This window comes from Carcharodon carcharias, chromosome 12 (genome assembly GCF_017639515.1).
Source record: "Carcharodon carcharias isolate sCarCar2 chromosome 12, sCarCar2.pri, whole genome shotgun sequence".
In the NCBI taxonomy this organism is placed as follows: Eukaryota; Metazoa; Chordata; class Chondrichthyes; order Lamniformes; family Lamnidae; genus Carcharodon; species Carcharodon carcharias.
Genome location: NC_054478.1, coordinates 109,469,364 through 109,488,563, shown reverse-complemented (window position 1 = coordinate 109,488,563; position 19,200 = coordinate 109,469,364). Strand labels below are relative to the sequence as shown.

The window sequence follows — 19,200 nt, the reverse complement described above, 5'->3', positions numbered from 1 at the left end:
AAAAGTTAGTATGCAGGCATAGCAGTAATTAAGAAGGCTAATGGAATGCTATTCCTTATTACAAGAGGGATTGAACATAAAAGTAAAGATGTTATGCTTCGGTTATACAGGGCATTGGTGAGACTGCACCTCAAATACTGTGTGCAGTTTTGGTCTCCTTATTTAAGGAAGGTTGTAAATGCATTGGAGGCGGTTCAAAGGAGGTTTACTAAGTTGATACCTGGAATGAGTGAATGCATGAGTCTTATGAAGAAAGATTGGACAGATTGGGCTTGTTTCCATTGGAGATTAGAAGATCGAGGGTGATTTGGTTGAAGCATACAAGATCCTGAACGGCCTTGACAAGGTGGACATCGAAAGGATGTTTCCTCTTGTGGGTGAGTCCAGGACTAGGGGGCGCTGTTTTAAAATTAGGGGCGGCCCTTTTAGGACAGAGATGAGGAGAATTTTTTTCTCACAGAGGATTGTGTGACTTTGGAACGCTCTGTCTCAGAAGGCAGTGGAGATGGGGGTCATTGAATATTTTTAAGAGAGGTAGATAGATTCTTGTTAGGCAAGGGAATCAAAGGTTATCGGGGTTAGATGGGGATGTGGAAATCGAAACACAAGATCATCAGCCATGATCTTATTGAATGGCAGAGCAGGCTCAAGGGGTCGAATGGTCTATTCCTGTTCCTATTTCTTACGTTCATTGAAAAACAGATTTAATGGTAACTTTAAAAAGGGAACTGGGTAACTACTTGAAGCGGAAAATTTGCATGGTTTTGGGAAAGAGCTGGGGGATTGGGACTAAGTTTTCAAGGAGCCTGCACAGGCATGATGGGCTGAATGGCCTCCTTCTGTTTTGTGAAATTCTATAATTTTATTCTGTGATGCTGTGTGAGAGCTGCTGATGTTTCACATTAGATGTGGACTGCTCCATTGACTCAGTAAGTAAACGCACAGCTTGATGTGCTACTGAATGTGCAGATCAAGAAGACTAAAGATTCAGTTGCTGATCTATGCTGGGATATTTGATCCCAGCCACAACATCAGCAGCTGGGGTGTTACCATTGGACTGGGAGTCTCTAGGGGAGGGAAAACAAATATTAGTCAGGATTCTCATTTTTGATCTGTCGTGGCTTTTGCTGCAAAGTATCTATGATGTTAAACGAATTGTGGATGAAATTGTGAATCCCCTATGATTGAATAGCCTGTTGATGAATATATAATATATATACAACTCACCACTGATTGGAGTCATAGCACAAAGGGAGATGGTTGTGAATGTTGGAGGCCAAACATCTTAGCCCCAGGACATCACTGCAGGAGTTCCTTAGAATGTAGTGTCCTTGGCTAACCATCTTCAGTTGCTCCAACAATAACTTTCCATCCATCATAAGGCCAGAACGGGGATGATTGTTGATGATTACACAATGTTAAGTGTTATTTGTAACCCGTCAGATACTGAAGCAGTCCATGCCCAAATGCAGCAAGGGTACGGTAACATTCGGAGTTGGGAGAAGTGGTAAGTAATATTTGTGCCAAACAAGTGCCAGGCAATGACCATCTCCAACTAGAGAGAATCTAACCATCTCCCTTTGACATTCAATGGCATTACCATTGCTGAACCCCCCACTATCAACATCCTGGGAGTTACCATTGACCAGAAACTTAACTAGACCAGCCATATAAATACTGCAGCTACAAGAGCAGGTCAGAAGCTGGAAATGCTGTGGCGAGCAACTCATCTCCTGACTGCCCAAAGCCCCCATGTACAAGGCACAAGGCAGGAATGTGATGGAATACACTCCACTTACTTCGATCCAATAGCTCCAACAACACTCAAGAAGCTTGACAGTATCCAGGACAAAGTAGCCGCTTGAACGGCATCCTAACTATCACCTCACACATTCACTCCTTTCACCACCAGCGCACAGTAGTAGCATTGTGTACCGTTTGGAAGACTCACTACCTCCTTCGACAGCATCTTCCAAACACATGACCTCTATCACTTAGAAGGACAAAGGTAGCAGGTGCATGTGGAAATCACCTTCTGTAAGTTCCCCTCTGAGGCACACACATTCCTGACTTGGAACTATACTATCGTTCCTTCACTGTCACTGCATCAAACTCTTGGAACTCCCATCCTGGCAGCGCTATGGGTGTACTTAGGCCACATGGTCAGCATTCAAAAAGTGGGTCACCATTACCTTCTCAAGGGCAATTAGGGATGGCATCAAATGCTGACCTTTCCCGTGATGCTCACATCCATGAATGAATAACAAAAAATAGGGGTGCAAGGTGTTAATAAATTATTCCTAGAGCATATGCATTGCGCACTTTCTACTGCAGGAAATACGTCATGGACAGCTTCCTTTTTTTAGACTTTATGCAATTTTTTCAGCATTTTCTAAAGTTGGCTTCTATTTTTTTATTTTTAAAACCACGGATAAGTGAATTTGGGCCCACGATGGGTGAACTGGTGTACAAAGACTTTTGCGTGGATAAGCAAATTCGTGAAAGAGGGAGGGAACTTTACTGTATTGATTTTTGCTTGTTTGGAAATGCAGCTTAATTAAGCAAAAATAACCTTACTATTGTCACACAACAATTGCTGTACTTAAACATAATGCCTCCCTTATACTAAGTAAAATTACATTACAATTAGAAAGTACTACATTTTCGGTTATGGGATCTTTGGCTGAAATCAGTAATAGATTCCTCCCCTTGAACTGCATTGTTTAATTTAATACATATATCTGAACAAACCTACAGACGGCAGACCTAGCAATGTGAGAAAGTCTGAGTTATGGAGTAAGCCTCAGACTGTGTGCTTTATTTGTAACTATTCTCTATCATTAACCTATTTTGCTGCTTTTATGCTGCCAAAAGGGTGAGAGTGCTGGAAATACTCAGCATGTCAGACAGCATCTGTGGAGAGAGAAACAGAGTCAATGTTTCAGATTGATGGCCTTTCTTCAGAACTGGAAAAAGTTAGAGATGTAACAAGTTTTAACTATCACAGAGGCAGAGAACGGTTGGAGTGGGAGGAAAACAACAAAATGGAAGATCTGTGATAGGGTAGAAGTCAGGAGAGATTAAATGACAAAAAGGATGGTGGTGCAGGGCAAAAGGGGATGGTAATAGGGTAAGTAAAGAAACAAAAAGTGGATCTAGAAGAGATGTAAACGGCAAAAGCAGAATCATTACCAACAAATGCCAAAATTACTGTCCAAAGACAAACAAAATTAAAAACAATTGGGAGCAGGGGTTATGATTGGAAATTGTTGAACTCAATGTTGAGTCTGGAAGGTTGTAAGGTGCCTAACTGAACAATTAGACATGGTTCATAAAATTCTCAGCTGATTTATTCTAATTTTTGAGTAGTGCAATACATTGCTGCTGCACAACTGGGAGAATAAACCAGGAGATGGACCCATCAATGAGTTAAGTAAATTCAAATACAGTGAGATCTGAACATGTGCCTCCTGAATAGGAAGCCAACTCACTAGCTCCAGAGTTGTTGCTGCCTCAGAACGGGGATACAGTGCTCTGCAGCTGGCAGAATTAGCTGCCATCCCACCCCCCACTTTTTAATTTTACTTTTATTAAAACATTAAGGATAGATGTTGTGTTGGGTTTATTTTTGGTTTACAATGCCAATTTAATTTGGTACTTGCAATATCCATCAAAGTAATGAGAATATTTTCAGTGTAAAGTTATCTAATTTAATTTCCCTTGTATTATAAATAGCATAATATAAATTATGCTATTTATAAACATATAAATAGCAGACTGCAAATGAAATGGCAAATCACATGTGTTAGCCTTGGCCTATAACAAGACCAGTAATATGCATAGTTGAAATATCCAACATGGCATATGTTTCTCTTTTCAGTATGTTTTTTTCCTATTATTGCTGTTACTTTAGCATTAAAATTAAAGTCTGAATCACATGAACTAGGGTTTGATTCTTTTCACCTTTAATAAATACACATTCAGTCGCAAGGTTCCCTGCTAATGCCACCTTGGACCCATATGCATCATGCATAAATATATATATGTATATATTACATGCAATTAATTTGATCTTTTAAAACCTGGTTAATCAACATGCTTGTCCCATTACACAAAGAAAGGAAACATTAATCTGTATAAAGATTTTCTTTCATGTAACAAAGGTAGAAAAATAAGTCCTTTTTTTCTGCTATGTATAATCAGCCAGTTCCAACACTTTGTAGCGGGTTTGTACTCTATTTATACACATTGGCTCATTCGAAAGAATACATGCGTAGAAACAAATCGCTAAAAGATCATGCTTGCATTCCATTCTGTATTTTACACTAACTTTGTTCCTTGAAAGGCATCCCTTAACAGTGTGGTGCATTCACTTATTGAAGTCACTCTGTCAGACTGAACATGGACTGCAGTGATTCAAGGCGGCAGCTCACCACCACCTTCTCAAGGGCAGTTAGGGATGGGCAATAAATGTTGCCCTAGCCAGTGATGACCCCCATCTCATGAATGAATAAAAAAAGTCTTGCGTCAGTTCATATGTTTCATAGTTTTCAAGTTGTCTTCAAATGTCAGACATTTCTAACAAGTAAACAGTGTCCACTTGTTTTTAGTCTCCCAGAGCAAAAAAAGTTTTTTTTGTTAGATTCAAGATCAAAGCAAAAAGCTTTTCTTTAAAAAGTATTGGTGTTACGGATATGGCAAATTTTATACATTTCTTCAGTCTTAGGCCTTTATACATTTGTCCCTTCATCATCAATGAACTGAATTGAATCGCTGCTAGAGTCCTCAGCTGATGTCCTTATCAATTCAAAGGAACATGTTTCTGACCTTTGCGGCTCCCTTGTTAACCTTATGCTGGAGGGGCTTAGGAGTTCAGCCATTTTATCTGGTACACAGTCAGCATCTGCTGGTAGGGAGAGTTTTGCCAGCGGTGCCTTGCTTTGTTTGGCATTATGTTCATCTAGCCGTCCAGCCTGCTGTAAATTGTCCGATGCAATGCAGGGTGAAGAGAAATAGGGCATTATGTCTTCGTGAAGAAATTGTTCATGACTTAATTGGTTAGTGTCTGGAGTCATGGACTGATTCAGAACCTGGGGCTCACTACCTCTATCATCTGCATGCTGGAGTGAATCCACCAAAAAGGAGTCCAGAGATAATGAGGCGTGAACAGTCTGTACCTTTCCTGATGGGCTGTTCAAATTTGATATTGATAACCTTGGGGGATATGGGTTGCTATCCGGCCATGAGCCTCTCTGCTGAAAGTCAGGTCTCAACAAAGTAGGGAAAGTCTGAGCTGTGGGGGGAGCCTGTGACCGGAATACGCTGCTGAATCCGCTGCTGTTGCTGTAGATGCCTGCAAGACTGGGGTTCAGTGCGAGGTCTGGAGAGGGAGGGATATACTTGTGGGATGTCGACAAAGGTTTCAGAAGCTGCATCATATCTTGCAGGTCTTTACTCAGCTGGGTGACTTGCTGTGAGAGGTACGACATCTAGAAGATAAAAGAATCCCACCACTGAAGCAGATTATTAGTAATTAAATTGCACATTAGAACACTTTGAGTGCAAGGAAATGGTCTAATATGATGAATTCACTAAACTTAAACCACATAGTATCCATTTTAAAATTTGCCCAGGGAGGTAAAATGAAAGACTACATCTGCACTGGGCTTAAAGTCATCACCTGTAGTTGGCTAACAAAAAATCACTGAAAATTATCATAACTTCTGTAAGTAATGGGCCTGTGTTTGCTGAAAACTTGCACCAGTGTATCATATGGTGCAGTAATTCTAGGAAATGATGCCATGAGTAGATTCTGTACTCCATGCCATAAATTGTTGGGACTTTTGTGTTGCTCCACAGAGACCATTACCAAAATATTTAACTGCTAATTATCATATCTCTGCCTCCCACCCATTTTGCTAAATTAATGGCACTGTGATCACCACAACCATTTAGACCTTACGCAATGGCACTGGAGGGCTCATAATAAGTAAAGTATCCAACCATTTAACAGATTGTCCAAGAATATCATTTTTACTGACTTGTTCTAGGAACATCAAAAGCTCAATTAAGCAAAAAGTGTCTTGAAAACTAGGCTTGTATTGATTTACCCGACTTGCCCTAAGCATGAATTCAACAAGCAACCGGCGAGGGATCACACGGAGTTCAGGAGACAATCTTAGACATATAGTTCCTTTCTTAACACTGACTTATATATTTACAAAGTCAGCAATAAAACCTGACCTGGGCATTCTGCCCGTACATCATGTGATTTATCTCTATATTATCAGAACGGAACCATTGCTCCTAACTATGCCCCTGTTAAATAACCCATTGTTCCATTCTGTCTAGGGTCTGTATCAAACATTGACCACTCCACTCGCGATTCCCCCCTGCCCCGTAATGCTTGCTGTGACAGGTTCTAATTATTTTTCCAACAATTTGTGGCATGATTTTGCCATTGGAGAATTAGGGAACACAGTGGTCCAATTTATGTAAATTTTTCATTTAAATTTAATTTAAAGTAAATTAAAATCTGAGACATAACAAATAAGAGTTAAATAAAACATTTAAGTTAACCTACCTATAAAATAAAGTGACAGCAGCACAAGAGAAGGTGCTGATTGGTGAGTAGTTGGTTTAGTTAAGTGTTAATTTTATTTCTCCTGTATAGGGTAAAATTTATTTCCCTATATGAAAGATGGTTGTTACCCCAACCAGCCTTGGATCACACATTCCTTAATCCTATAATCTCGTAATCCTGTAAGGGGGTTGGAGGGTGGTGATATGGGGAAGAAAGTTTGTCACCTCTTAGTGTGGAAGATCTTGAAGATGTAGGAAGTGTTGTGACTCACCTCCTGATTAAGTTTGGAGATATTTTGTTTGGTCTCTTCAGCCTCCCCTGGAAACAAAGCAAACAGCAATTCAGTCAATTGTGTCATGAGAACCAGAGCAATAGCCACAGATAAAGATGTTGAGATTGGGTATAAACCAAGCTAAGATCCCAGTACAAATATTACAAGTGATCAAATTCCTAGAACGCAAAATAATATTTCCTTTTAAAAAGTAATAAACCTACAATTGAATAAAGATAACAGAATGTGTGGGACTTGGCTGCTTCCCACTCCCAGGCAGCCTTTTGTGAGATCTACGGTAAATAAATAATTCAGCATAATTGCACCTTAAAATTGCCTTTCTATTAATTTATTTCTGCAGACTAATAGTTTCTCATCATTATTATGCATGTTGAAGGATTCTTTTTGCAATTGGATGCTGGACCACATTGGTCTGCAAGCTGCACTGCCAAGGTTGCCAACTTTTGTTACATTCATTCCTAATGGTTTCTATCATATATCTCCTGCCTTCAAAGACTGTGCTCACATGCCCCCACATAACTGGTCACCCAACACATCCATCCTCAAAGCACATTGTCTTCCCAAACCAATTGGATGATTTTGACTGTCAAAACAACTGCTTCCTATTTTCAATGTTTTCATAACTAATGTCATGGAGAGATATTAATGTCTATAATGTTATTGGAAGTTATGTTTACAACAGAGTTGTAGTGGGGTCTGTGTCTATGAGTTTGACAGTGTGTGTCTTAATTGGATTAAAGCCAGCTAGTCTGGGTGTTTTGATGTATAGTAGTTTGAGATGTTAACTGGGTAAACAGTAAGGAAGTTAAAAGGTAAAGTGTACATTTGCATTTGTTGAATAAAGCATTCAAGAGTGGGGGTAAAATCTTGCACCCAGCTGGGAGATGCCAAGCAATGTGTTTATTTTACTAATAAAATTAGTAGGATGAAAATGTTATTGTCAGAAGATGTGAAGTTAAAAGCCTAGTGATACCATGGAATTTACATTCAAAGGGGGAGCTGGGTATAAAGATGGAAAGGAGATTGTGTGTGAGTCAGAGGCATTTAAGATCTAACCAGCCTGTAAGCCTCCAACTGTGTCTGCAAAGGAACCAAATTGCAAGGAAACTCATTTTGAATTTGTAAGGTCATATGTGCTTTGCCTGGTGTCTGTTTAAAGTCTGTGGATTACTGTTGCCTTGGTGGAGATTTAGCTGGGAGTGATTAGTTTGGGGATTTGTTTAAAAGTTATTATGGTATTAATTTGTAGACATGTGTATGTGTTTAGTTTGTTGCAAATTAATAAATATTTAATCTAGTTTTATATAGAAACCTCTTGAGGCTCCTTGGTGTAATTCCTGAATTCAGAGCTGCATCCTAAACATACCAATTGAAAATATAGGTTATGACAGTTTGTTTCAAGTTTCCCTCTGTGAATTAAACCACTTAGCCTTTACCAACTGCTGTGCCATAACACTAATAACCTAAAGTGTTCAAAGCAAGTGGGAAAAAGGTTTTCTTTATTAACCCTAATAATAATAGGAACAGTAGCATAGTGGTACTGTTAATGGACTAGTAATCCAGATACTCAGACTAATGCAATGGAGGCATGAGCTCAAAATCTTACCAAGGCTGATGGGACAATTTAAATTCAATTAGTTAATTAAGCTGGAAGAAATAGCTAATCTCAGTAATGGCGATCATCAAACTACAACTTCACTGTTGTAAAAATGGACTCGAAACGTTAACTCTGTCTTTCTCCCCACAGATGCTGTCAGACCTGCTGAGTTTCTAGCAATTTTTGTTCTTGTTTCAGATTTCCAGCATCCACAGGATTTTGCTTTTATCTTACTGTTGTAAAAACCCATCTGGTTCACTAATGCCCTTCAGGGCTTTGTCCTTCATGTCCTTGATGTGCCCTACATGTGACTCCAGAGTCACAGCAATGTGGCTGAAATGGCCAAGCAAGCAACTCAGTTGCATTAAACCACAGCAAAAAAAGAGTTGAATAAGAATAAAACAGGTCTATATCAACCTAAGTACCAGAAACAACAACAATATACCCAGCCCAGTCAACCATGTAAAGGGCTCTTCAATAACATCTGGCGCTGTGGGCCATCAGCAACAGGAGAAATATATTCAACTACAATTATATTCAACTATAAATTATATACAACCTCAAGCACTTCATGGCCTGGCATATTCCCCACTCTACAACTGCCATCAAGTCAAGTGATCAATCCTCATTCAATGAGCAGTATGGGAGAGCACCAGGCATACCTGAAAATGAGGTGCCAACTTGGTGAAGCATAGTGGAATCAATATTCTTAGATAGAGCTAAGTTATCTTACAACCAAAACTCTGCAGTACTGCCACATCCAGTCCTGAATGGTGGTGGACAATTACACAATGAACCAGGGGACGAGGCTCCAAAAACATCCCCATTTCCAAAGCTGGCAAAGCTCAGCACAGCAATTCAAAAGATAAGGCTGGAGCATTTACAACCATCTTCAGCCGAAAGTGTCAAATAGATGATTCATTAGAAATTAAATCCATTAGAAACATGAAAGAAATTTTATTCCAGGCAAAGGTATTATTGAAAACATAATCAACTGTACAGAGAAGAGTTACAAATCAATGTAACTCGTGGGGTCCCCCATCATCACAGATGACAGTCTTCAGTCAATTAAATTCACACTACATGATATAAACAAATGGCTGAAGGCACTGGTTACAGCAAAGGCTAGAGGTCCTAACAACATCCAAGCAGTAGGGCTTCAGAATTAGTTGTGGCCTGAGCCAAGTTGTTCCAGTACAGCTACAATGTGGAAAATTTCTCAGCTAAGAAGCAGGGCAAATCCAATCCCAACCCATCAGTTTAGTTTCAATCATCAGCAAAACAATGAAAGTTGTCATTGAGAATGTTATCAAGTGACAATAACTCAGCAACCACCAGCTCACCAATGCTCAATTTGGGTTCTGCCAGGGTACTCAGCTCTAGACCTCATTGTAACCTTGGTCCAAACATGGACAAAAGGGCTGAATTCCAGAGTTGAGGTGAGAGTGATTGCCTTGACTTGAAGGCAGCATTTGATTGAATGGCATCAAAGAGCCCTTACAAAACTGAAGTCAATGTAAATCAGGGATAAAGCTCTCTAGGAACTGGAGTCATACCTAATACAAAGGAAGATGGTTCTGGTTGTTGGAGGCCAATCATTCAGCCCTAGGACATTGAGGCAGGAGTTCATCAGGATGGTGTCCTAGGCTTAACCATCTTTAGCTGCTTCATCAACTAGCTTCTCTTCAGCATAAGGTCAGAAGTGGGGTTGTTCATTGATTCTTGCACAACTTTCAGTACCATTCCATACTCCTCAGATACAGAAGCAGTCCATGCCCAAATAAAACAAAACCTAGTCTACATTCAGGCTTAGGTTGATAAGTGGCAAGTAACATTTGCGCCACACAAGTGCCAGGCAATGACCATCTCTGACAAGAGAGAATCTAACCATCTCCCCTTGGCATTTAATGGTATTACAATCATTGAACTTCCCATCATCTATAGTGTAAATCTTACCCTTACCAGAGTGCTTCAAGCATATGGAAGGCCCAGATCAAACCAGGAAGCGAAAGATCAGGCATTGTAGGTTTACCAAGTACAGAACCACTTCAGGAATAGCAGAGAAGACTAGCAAAGGACAGGTCAGTACCCTTCTCTATGTCATTGGCAATAGTGCAGATGACATAATAGTTAGACAGCGCACAAATGAAGAAACAGTGACATATGAAAAGGTTATAAAAGCCTTTGACAGCTATTTTAGCCTTGGATTATAGAAAGAGTGAAGTTCAATAGATGTATCAAAAGACCAGGAGAGAGCACAGGTTCCTTCATTAACAGTTAGAAACATAGAGACATAGGAGCAGGAGTAGGCCATTTGGCCCTTTGAGCCTGCTCCACTATTCAATATGATCATGGCTGATCTTCTATCTCAATGCCATACTCCCACTCTCTCTCTCCATGCCCCTTGACTCCTTCAGTATCTAGAAATCTATTTCCTTCTTAAATATATTTAGTGACTTGGCCTCCACGGCCTTCTGTGGTAGAGAATTCCTCTGAGTGAAGAAATTTCTCCTCATCTCAGTCCTAAATGGACTACCCCATATCTTGAGACTATGACCCTTGTTCTAGACCATCCAGCCAGGGGAAACATTATCCCTGCATCCAGTCTGTACAGTCCTGTCAGAATTTTATACAGTTCAATGAGATCCCCTCTCATTCTTTTAAACTCCAGTGAATACAGGCCTAATCGGCCCAATCTCTCCTCATAGGACAATCCTGCCATCTCAGTAATCAGACCAGTGAACTTTTGCCACACTCCCTCTATAGCAAGTATATCCTTTCTTAGGTAAGGGGATCAAAACTGCACACAATACTCCAGGTGTGGTCTCACCAAGGCCCTGTACAGCTGCAGTAAGGCATCCTAGCTCCTGTACTCAAATCCTCTTGCAATGACGGCCAACATACAATTTGCTTTCCTAACTGCTTGCTGCACCTGCATGCTTGCTTTCAGTGACTGGTGTAAAAGGACACCCAGGTCTCTTTGTACATCAACATTTCCGAATCTATCACCATTTGAATAATACTCTGCCATTCTGTTTTTCGTACCGAAGTGGGAAACTTCACACTTATCCACGTTATACTGTATCTGCCATATATGTATTTGCCCACTCACTCAACTTGTCTAAATCACCTTGAAGCCTTTTTAAATCCTTCTGAGCACTCACATTCCTACCTAGAGTTGTGTCATAAGCAAACTTGGAAATATAAAATTTGTTTCCCTCATCCAAATCATTGATATATATTGTGAATAGCTGGGACCCAAGCACTGACCCCTGTGGTACCCCACTAGTCACCATCTGCCACCCTGATAAAAACCCAATTATTCCCACTCTCTGTTTCCTGTCTGCTAATCAATTCTCAATCCATGCCAATATATTACCCCCAATCCCATGTGCTTTAATTTTGCACATTAACTTCTTATGTTGACTAGTTGAGAATTGCAAATATGGAGCCCTGAAAGATGAATTAATTTGGGATCTCATTCTTGTAGGATTCTTAGAGCAGACTTTATCAGATTTTCTCCAGTCCAGGGAGGATTTAATACTATCAAATACTGCAGTTAACAAGGCAGGCAGAAGTGAGAAAGCAAAATCATATATTTAATTGAGGTGACAGAGATTTTGTTGAGAAAAACGACTGACACAGTGCAGTTTGTAGAACAAGGAGTAGCAGTACGCCTACTCAAAATGGTAGCTGCCATTACTCAGTGTTCTTGCTATGGTAGAAAAGGCTGCATTGGCACAAAGAGTGTCCTGCCAAAAACGCAGAGTGCCATTCCTGTAAGAAGAGAGGACATTTTCTGCCACAGCAAAAAAGCTCTTACCTCAGAAATTTAGGGAGAAACTAACTGAAGCATGTGGGGTTCAAGAAATTGAAGATGCAAAAGACAATGAAGTGCCTTTCTTGGGAGAAATTACAGCATCTAATGGGAACTATTGGAGAGCAGACATTATGGTCAACGTAAGACAAAAAACAAATTTCAAGTTAGATACTGGGACGGGAGTTTCAATTCTTTCAGACACAGAACAGTGGCTAATGCAAGATTTACCCTGGGCATTGATCATACAACTCCATGGTCCAGGAGGCATTGAACTGAAGGTCAAGGGGCATTACATTCAACTGAAGGTCAACTGGCACATTCCAGCATAAAGGAAGAGAAATCACAGAAACTTCGTACGTCATCCAAAACCGAGAGTGTTCACTATTAAGCTGAAAAGCTTGCACAGATCGACAACTCATCAATAAAGTAAATGAATTGGGAAGCCAAGACAAACCAAAAGAATTCAGGACAAAATTTCCAAACTTGTTTCAAGATCTTGAGAAGACTGAAACAAATGCTCTGATGTGGGAATAGAATCAAGTGAAAACCTTGAGAAAACCAGGCAGAAGATTTCTCATGAACTGTAGGTGAGGAATCACCAGTTAACGATCAGGAAGGACAACTTGCATCAAGCAAGAAGCAGATGGATAAACTTGAACACAGGAACAAAAGAGACAAGCCTGAATGAGAGGACATAAATTTTGTCGAAGGTGTGGAGTCCTATACATCATTGACCACAACATTTCTGCTGGTAACAACACAGAAGCTAAGTGAAATGCAAAAAGCAGATCAGAAATGTGCTCTATTTTGGGATTACAACATAAAAGGATGGCCAGGATACATCTTAAATAATCCCATTTTGAAGTAATATTTCTAGCAATGAAGACGTCTCAGTGTCGCAGATTACTTGCTGATTTAAAATAAGATTGGTCATTCTGAGAACCCTCAGACTTGAGATCCTTCAGGAAATACACCAGAGACACCTGGGCGTTACAAAGTGTTGCACCAGAGCGTGAAATTCTGTTTGATGGCCAGAGATCTCAAAATTAGAAGAAATGATTTCAAACTGCATTACCTATGCAATCCAATGCCAAGAACAAAGAGATCCACTGATAGTATCTTCATTTCCATCCAGACCATGGGGACATCTTGGAATGGCTCTTTTTGAGCTCAAAGGGAAGACATTTCTCATTTCTTATAGTTGTTGACTATAAATTCCAGATGGATTGAGGCTAATCGTCTTCGTCGCCCCACCTCAGAAGCTGTCATTGCATTACTATAAGAAATGTTTACCACATATGACATTCAGACCTAGTCATTTTTGACAATGACCCACAGTTTGCCAGAAGCCTATGGGTTTGTCCACATGACTAGCTCAACAAGAGACCTACAAGCTAATGGGGATGCCAAATGAAGAGTAAGGACGGTGAAAGCTATGTTGAAGAAAACTGACGATATCAACTTGGCACCATTGAGCTACCATCCACACTGCTCCAGAATGGTCTCTCCCTGTCCAAACTCCTAATGGGAAGAAGACTGTGGACTCAACTTTCTGTTCCTCTGCACACGCCTACGCCATTCCTCAAAGCAACAGATATAGAGAGTAAGGGAGGAGGTGGGTGAGTATTGTTCAGTCAAACCAGAAACTATAATCAATGCCATAAGTGTACATAAACTTACCAGAACTCCAGGCAGGGGAGACCGTATGGATTTGTGACCAAAATCATGAATGCCAGGTTTTGGAAAAAAACACTATATCTGCGATCTTATCTTGTGGAGACTGAAAATAGAATAATGGAAAGAAACAGGAGCACACTCATATCTACAAGAAGAAGGCCTACAATAGAATGGACCAGTTACACACAAGGTCAGGAAGGCAATCTAAACAGAGAGTTGGTAGCCTCTGATGATTCACATACTATTTTACCGAGTTTGGGAGAGAACATGGAGAACTTGAATCCTATACGTCCTCAGAGAGAACTGAGAACAAGGTCAGGGAGACTGGTAAAACCATTACAATAGCTATCTCTGTGAACCAGGGATAAAGGCAGAGACTTCAGGGGGAGATGTAGTATAAGGTAAATAGTGCACTGAATAGCGTCAGAGACTGCGGGGAGATGTAATGTGAAGGTTAATGTAAATAGACATCATCAGTGATGTAAGATCATATGACAGAGCTACTTCTATATGAAGTCGCATGCTAAGCCTTATCCTGTACATAGTTAGAAGAATGTTTAATACAAGTTAAAGTTTACCTGCAGCCTTCCCTCTAGCAGTCTCTATTGATTCTAACCAAGGGCAACCTAAGCTAAGACCCACAATGATGATAACAGATCATCAACATCCTGGAAGTTACCGTTGACCAGAAACTGAACTGGACCAGGCATATCAATACTATGGCTACAAGAGCAGGTCAGAATTTTGCAGCAAGTAACTCGCCTCCTGACTTCCCAAAGCCTGTTCGCTGTCTACAAGGCACAAGTCAGGAGTGTGATGGAATACTCTCCACCTGCCTGCATGAGTGCAGCTCCAACAACACTCTAGCAGTTCGACACCATCCAGTCCAAAGTAGCCCACTTGACTGGCACCCCACCCATCATCTTAAACATTCACTCCATCCAGCACCAGTGCACAGAGCAGTGTGTACCACCTGCAAGGTGTATTACAACAACATGCCAAGCGTCCTTTGACAGCACCTTCTAAACCTGTGACCTCTACCACCTAGAAGGACAAGGGCAACAAATGCATGGGAACACCACCACCTGCAATTTCCCCTCCGAGCCACACACCATCCTGACTTGGAACTATATTACCATTCTTTCACTGTTGCTGGGTTAAAATCCTGCAATTCCCATCTCAACAGCACTGTGGGTGTTACTACATCGCTGCAGTGGTCCAATGCAGCAGTTCACCACCACTTTCTCAAGGGCGATTAGGGATGGGCAACCAATGCTGGCTTTGTCAGTGATGCTCACATCCCACAATCAAATTTAAAAAACCTCAATCAAGTTGGTTAACTGTGGTTTTTGCCTTTAACAAATTTGTGCTGACTTTCCCTAATTAATCCGCACCTGTCCAAGTGACTGCTAATTTTGTCCAGGATTATCATTTCTAAAAGTTTTCCTACCACCAAGGTTAAATTGGCTGACCTATATTATTGATTGTGTTTTATTATTTAAAAGCCACGATGAAAGGTTAGGAACTGTAAAGCAAGGGTACATCAGGGTCATAAAGAGCAAAACAGAAGATGAAGTGAATTTTATGAGTCACAGAGAGGAAAAGGAGAGGTCACAGAAAAAGATGTCAACCAGGCAGGGCTTTGCAGGTTACAGAGGAAAAACATTTGGCACACGTCACTTGTTACTAAGTATTTCTATAAAAAGAAATTACATTTACCTGAGCTTAACTGATAAAGGCTGTTGTCTTCATTTAGTCGCTTTGTGCTGAATTCAAATTTCTGGCTGGCTGGTGCACTGTTGTCAGTTTCAATTCCGTCCACAATCCTGGTCAAGACATATATCAGGCATGAGGTTACAGAGCAAGCAGGAAACAAGGTTAAATTATTAACATTGATATAATCATCAGAGGCTGAATGTTTGCTGAAAAATTATGGTCTACTTTTGCCAAACAAATTTCAACTACAAAAAAAAACTGTAGGATACTATCCGTCAATTAAGTGGGGGGAATTCAGCACAGTGTATGAACAGAAACTGCTGAATCATTACTGGTACATTGCAATTCTTAAGTGGATACCTGTACAGTTCCTGTTTACCAACTAAAATCAGCTTAGTAAAAAAGCAACAAGTCTATATCAAAAGCAATTGGTTCATTAGCTGGTGTAAGGGCTTCTACTTTTAGCAGCAATGCTTAATTAGTGTTGGAAGCAAGGTTCTTGCTGATAGTCCCACATGAGTAACAAAGGGCCATGAAACAAGCTCAAGCTGTTCACAAGAAAGCCAAGCCTTCCATTTGTTTTCCATTACAGCTTAATCAGTCCCTTTGCACACATGTCATGGAAAGGCTTTCTCTCCCCTCCGAGCTCATTTTACAATTCAATCTGCCCTGACTTGGCATGCATATAGGAGGAAATGAAACAAATCCCAAAGTCTACAAGATAATCTGTGTGCAGAGCTGTACTTTCTACTGTGGAAAAGATTACTTAGATTTCCACAACGTTTGAAGGGTGTTTTTCCCTAAGGACAAAGAACAACTTATCAACTTGACTTGGAGAGATGAGGGTCCTAGATTACACTACCAGCATTATTTTGAAGGCTACATTTTTTGGTCTCCTTGGAGACAGTTAATTTGTAGTGCACTTCAGATTGGCAGCGGGCAGGGCTTCCAATCTGCCAGCCTGGTGAGAGGTCCAATAGATTCACCTGGTCCAGCCTCATTTAAGTGTAGGAGGAAAGCACCCAGAGCTAATCACCCTGCTTAGCACACCATTTTGGGGGGCATGATCTGGTGGATCTACCATCGGGTCTTATAAAGAAGGTCCAGTGCCGGGGAGGGAAGCATGCATTACTGAGGCAGTAAGCAGAATGGCAATGGCTGGGGCCCTATCGATTTTCAGATACTGTCATAGCGGTCCTTGTGGACTAAGCAAAAAGTAGAAAGGAGGTCCTCTTTCCTTCAAATGGATATCCCAAGAAAATACTGAGAAATACTGCAGAGAAATGACAGGAAAGGTAATATCAGAAACATAGGACGGGATTTTTCGCACCCACCCACTGCCACGATCTTCCGGTCCCGCCGCAAGTCAGTGGACTTCTGGCTGGGGCATCCCCTCCCCCGCAGCAGGTCCCGCCCGCAACAGGACCGGAAAATCCCAGCCATAGGGTGGAATTGTCCCAGGTTTGTACTAAATGTGAAGGCAGGTATAAAAAAATGACATTTTACCCTCTGGCTGCAATGGTGCATTTTTGCACCGTATCGTCCCCTTCCTGCCTCATAAATGATGCAGTCATGGGAAACATGCCTTCTCGCTGGTGGGAAGCCTCCAGTTTGCCTGCCACGCAGTTACCTCATCGCTTCCTCACTCCGGGCGCCGTATTTAAACTTTTGACATGTGCACAGTTCTCAGTGCTTGCAGCCCACGACTGCTCCTGTGAAGACATGGCCCCAAAAGTCAAGAATAGTGCAGCCCCCTGATTCAGTGACACATCCCTGGAATTACTTTTGGATGCTATGGAGGCCCACCACGATGTCCTCTACCCCAGTTTTGGCTGGAGGAGGCCCATCAGTCTCACCACTGCGGCTTGGGAGGCAGTAGCAGAGGTGATCAGTGCCAAAGCTTCACACAAGAGGTTGGCCATCCAGTGCAGAAAAAGCTTGAATGAACTCATCCATGCCTCCAGGGTAAAACATCAATAAAAGGTTTTTCAAATAACTAAAAAAGGAGTGCAGCCTAGAACTCTTGATCTTGGGGTTACAAACCCAGTACCATAACCACTTGGCTATTTAGGCCAAGCAAGTTACATTGTTTCATAGTTTGCCATTGTGAGATTTGAACTCCTGATCTTGGGGTTACAAACCCAGTAGTATAAACACTTGGCTATTTAGGCCAAGCAGGTTAAGAAGATGTAACTCTTTCGAGTACAAACCCATTTCCATCTGTTTTTTCAGATGAAGTTACATTGTTTCATAGTTTGCCATTATGAGATTTGAACTCTTGATCTTGGGGTTACAAACCCAGTACCATAACCACTTGGCTATTTAGGCCAAGTATAGATGAAGTTACATTGTTTCATAGTTTTGCCATTGTGAGATTGGAACTCTTGATCTTGGGGTTACAAACCCAGTACCATAACCACTTGGCTATTTAGGCCAAGCAGGTTAAGAAGTTGTAACTCTTTCGAGTACAAACCCGTTTCCATCTGTTTCAGATGAAGTTACATTGTTTCATAGTTTGCCATTGTGAGATTTGAACTCTTGATCTTGGGGTTACAAACCCAGTAGTATAACCACTTGGCAATTTAGGCCAAGCAGGTTAAGAAGATGTAACTCTTTCGAGTACAAACCCATTTCCATCTGTTTCAGATGATGTTACATTGTTTCATAGTTTGCCATTGTGAGATTTGAACTCTTGATCTTGGGGTTACAAACCCAGTAGTATAACCACTTGGCAATTTAGGCCAAGCAGGTTAAGAAGATGTAACTCTTTCGAGTACAAACTCATTTCCATCTGTTCCTATTCAGATGAAGTTACATTGCTTCTATCACTGCTTGTTTGTCCCTACAACCACACCCCCCCACCTCTCTCTCTCTCTCTCTCTCTCCGCCCCCCACACACACACCTTAAACCAGCTTTTTTCAACTCTTTCTTGGACTCAAACTCAAGTTCTGTCGAAGGGTCATGAGGACTCGAAACGTCAACTCTTTTCTTCTCCGCCGATGCTGCCAGACCTGCTGAGTTTTTCCAGGTAATTCTGTTTTTGTTTTTGTTTTGGATTTCCAGCATCCGCAGTTTTTTTGTTTTTATCTCTGTGTTTAATTGACTGCCACTGCTCTTCAAGAAATGCCTACCTCCTTGAAGAAGTTCTGTTCTTTTCTGCGACAAGATTTCTGTTCCTCTCTTTTGCCCTGCTCACCTTCCTTGCTTTCCATTTCCCTCCTGGTGTTTGACAAGGTGTTTACTAAAACCCGCTTTCACAGCCATATCTCCTTTCTCAGTGACTGTCTCCATCTCCGACTTACTCCACGTGGATTTCAGCTGAAATTTTCACCCCTCATGTTTCGAACCCACCCAGGATTACAGGTATCTCCGGGACATAAAACGTTTCTCGGACTGCTGTTCCCGTCACATTCTGAAATCCACACTCAGTGCCATGCGCCGCCATATGAACACACTCGACCTCTCCCTCCAGCAGCACTGCCGTACCCTTTTTCAAAGCTGCGCGTGCCCCCAG

The 19,200-nt window shown here is 41.2% G+C and overlaps 1 protein-coding gene across 1 annotated transcript in view; it reads right to left on the bottom strand.

Annotated features, from left to right (window-relative positions):
• Window positions 1-4,730: 4,730 nt before the first annotated feature.
• Window positions 4,731-19,200, bottom strand: part of kcnh3 (potassium voltage-gated channel, subfamily H (eag-related), member 3) — an 856,837-nt gene continuing 842,367 nt past the window's right edge. The window contains exons 14-16 of the mRNA XM_041200258.1: window positions 15,689-15,795; window positions 6,855-6,901; window positions 4,731-5,489 (exon numbers count right to left, since the gene is read on the bottom strand). Of these exons, the coding sequence (XP_041056192.1) occupies window positions 4,731-5,489; window positions 6,855-6,901; window positions 15,689-15,795 (913 nt within the window). The remainder of the gene's footprint in view (window positions 5,490-6,854; window positions 6,902-15,688; window positions 15,796-19,200) is intronic.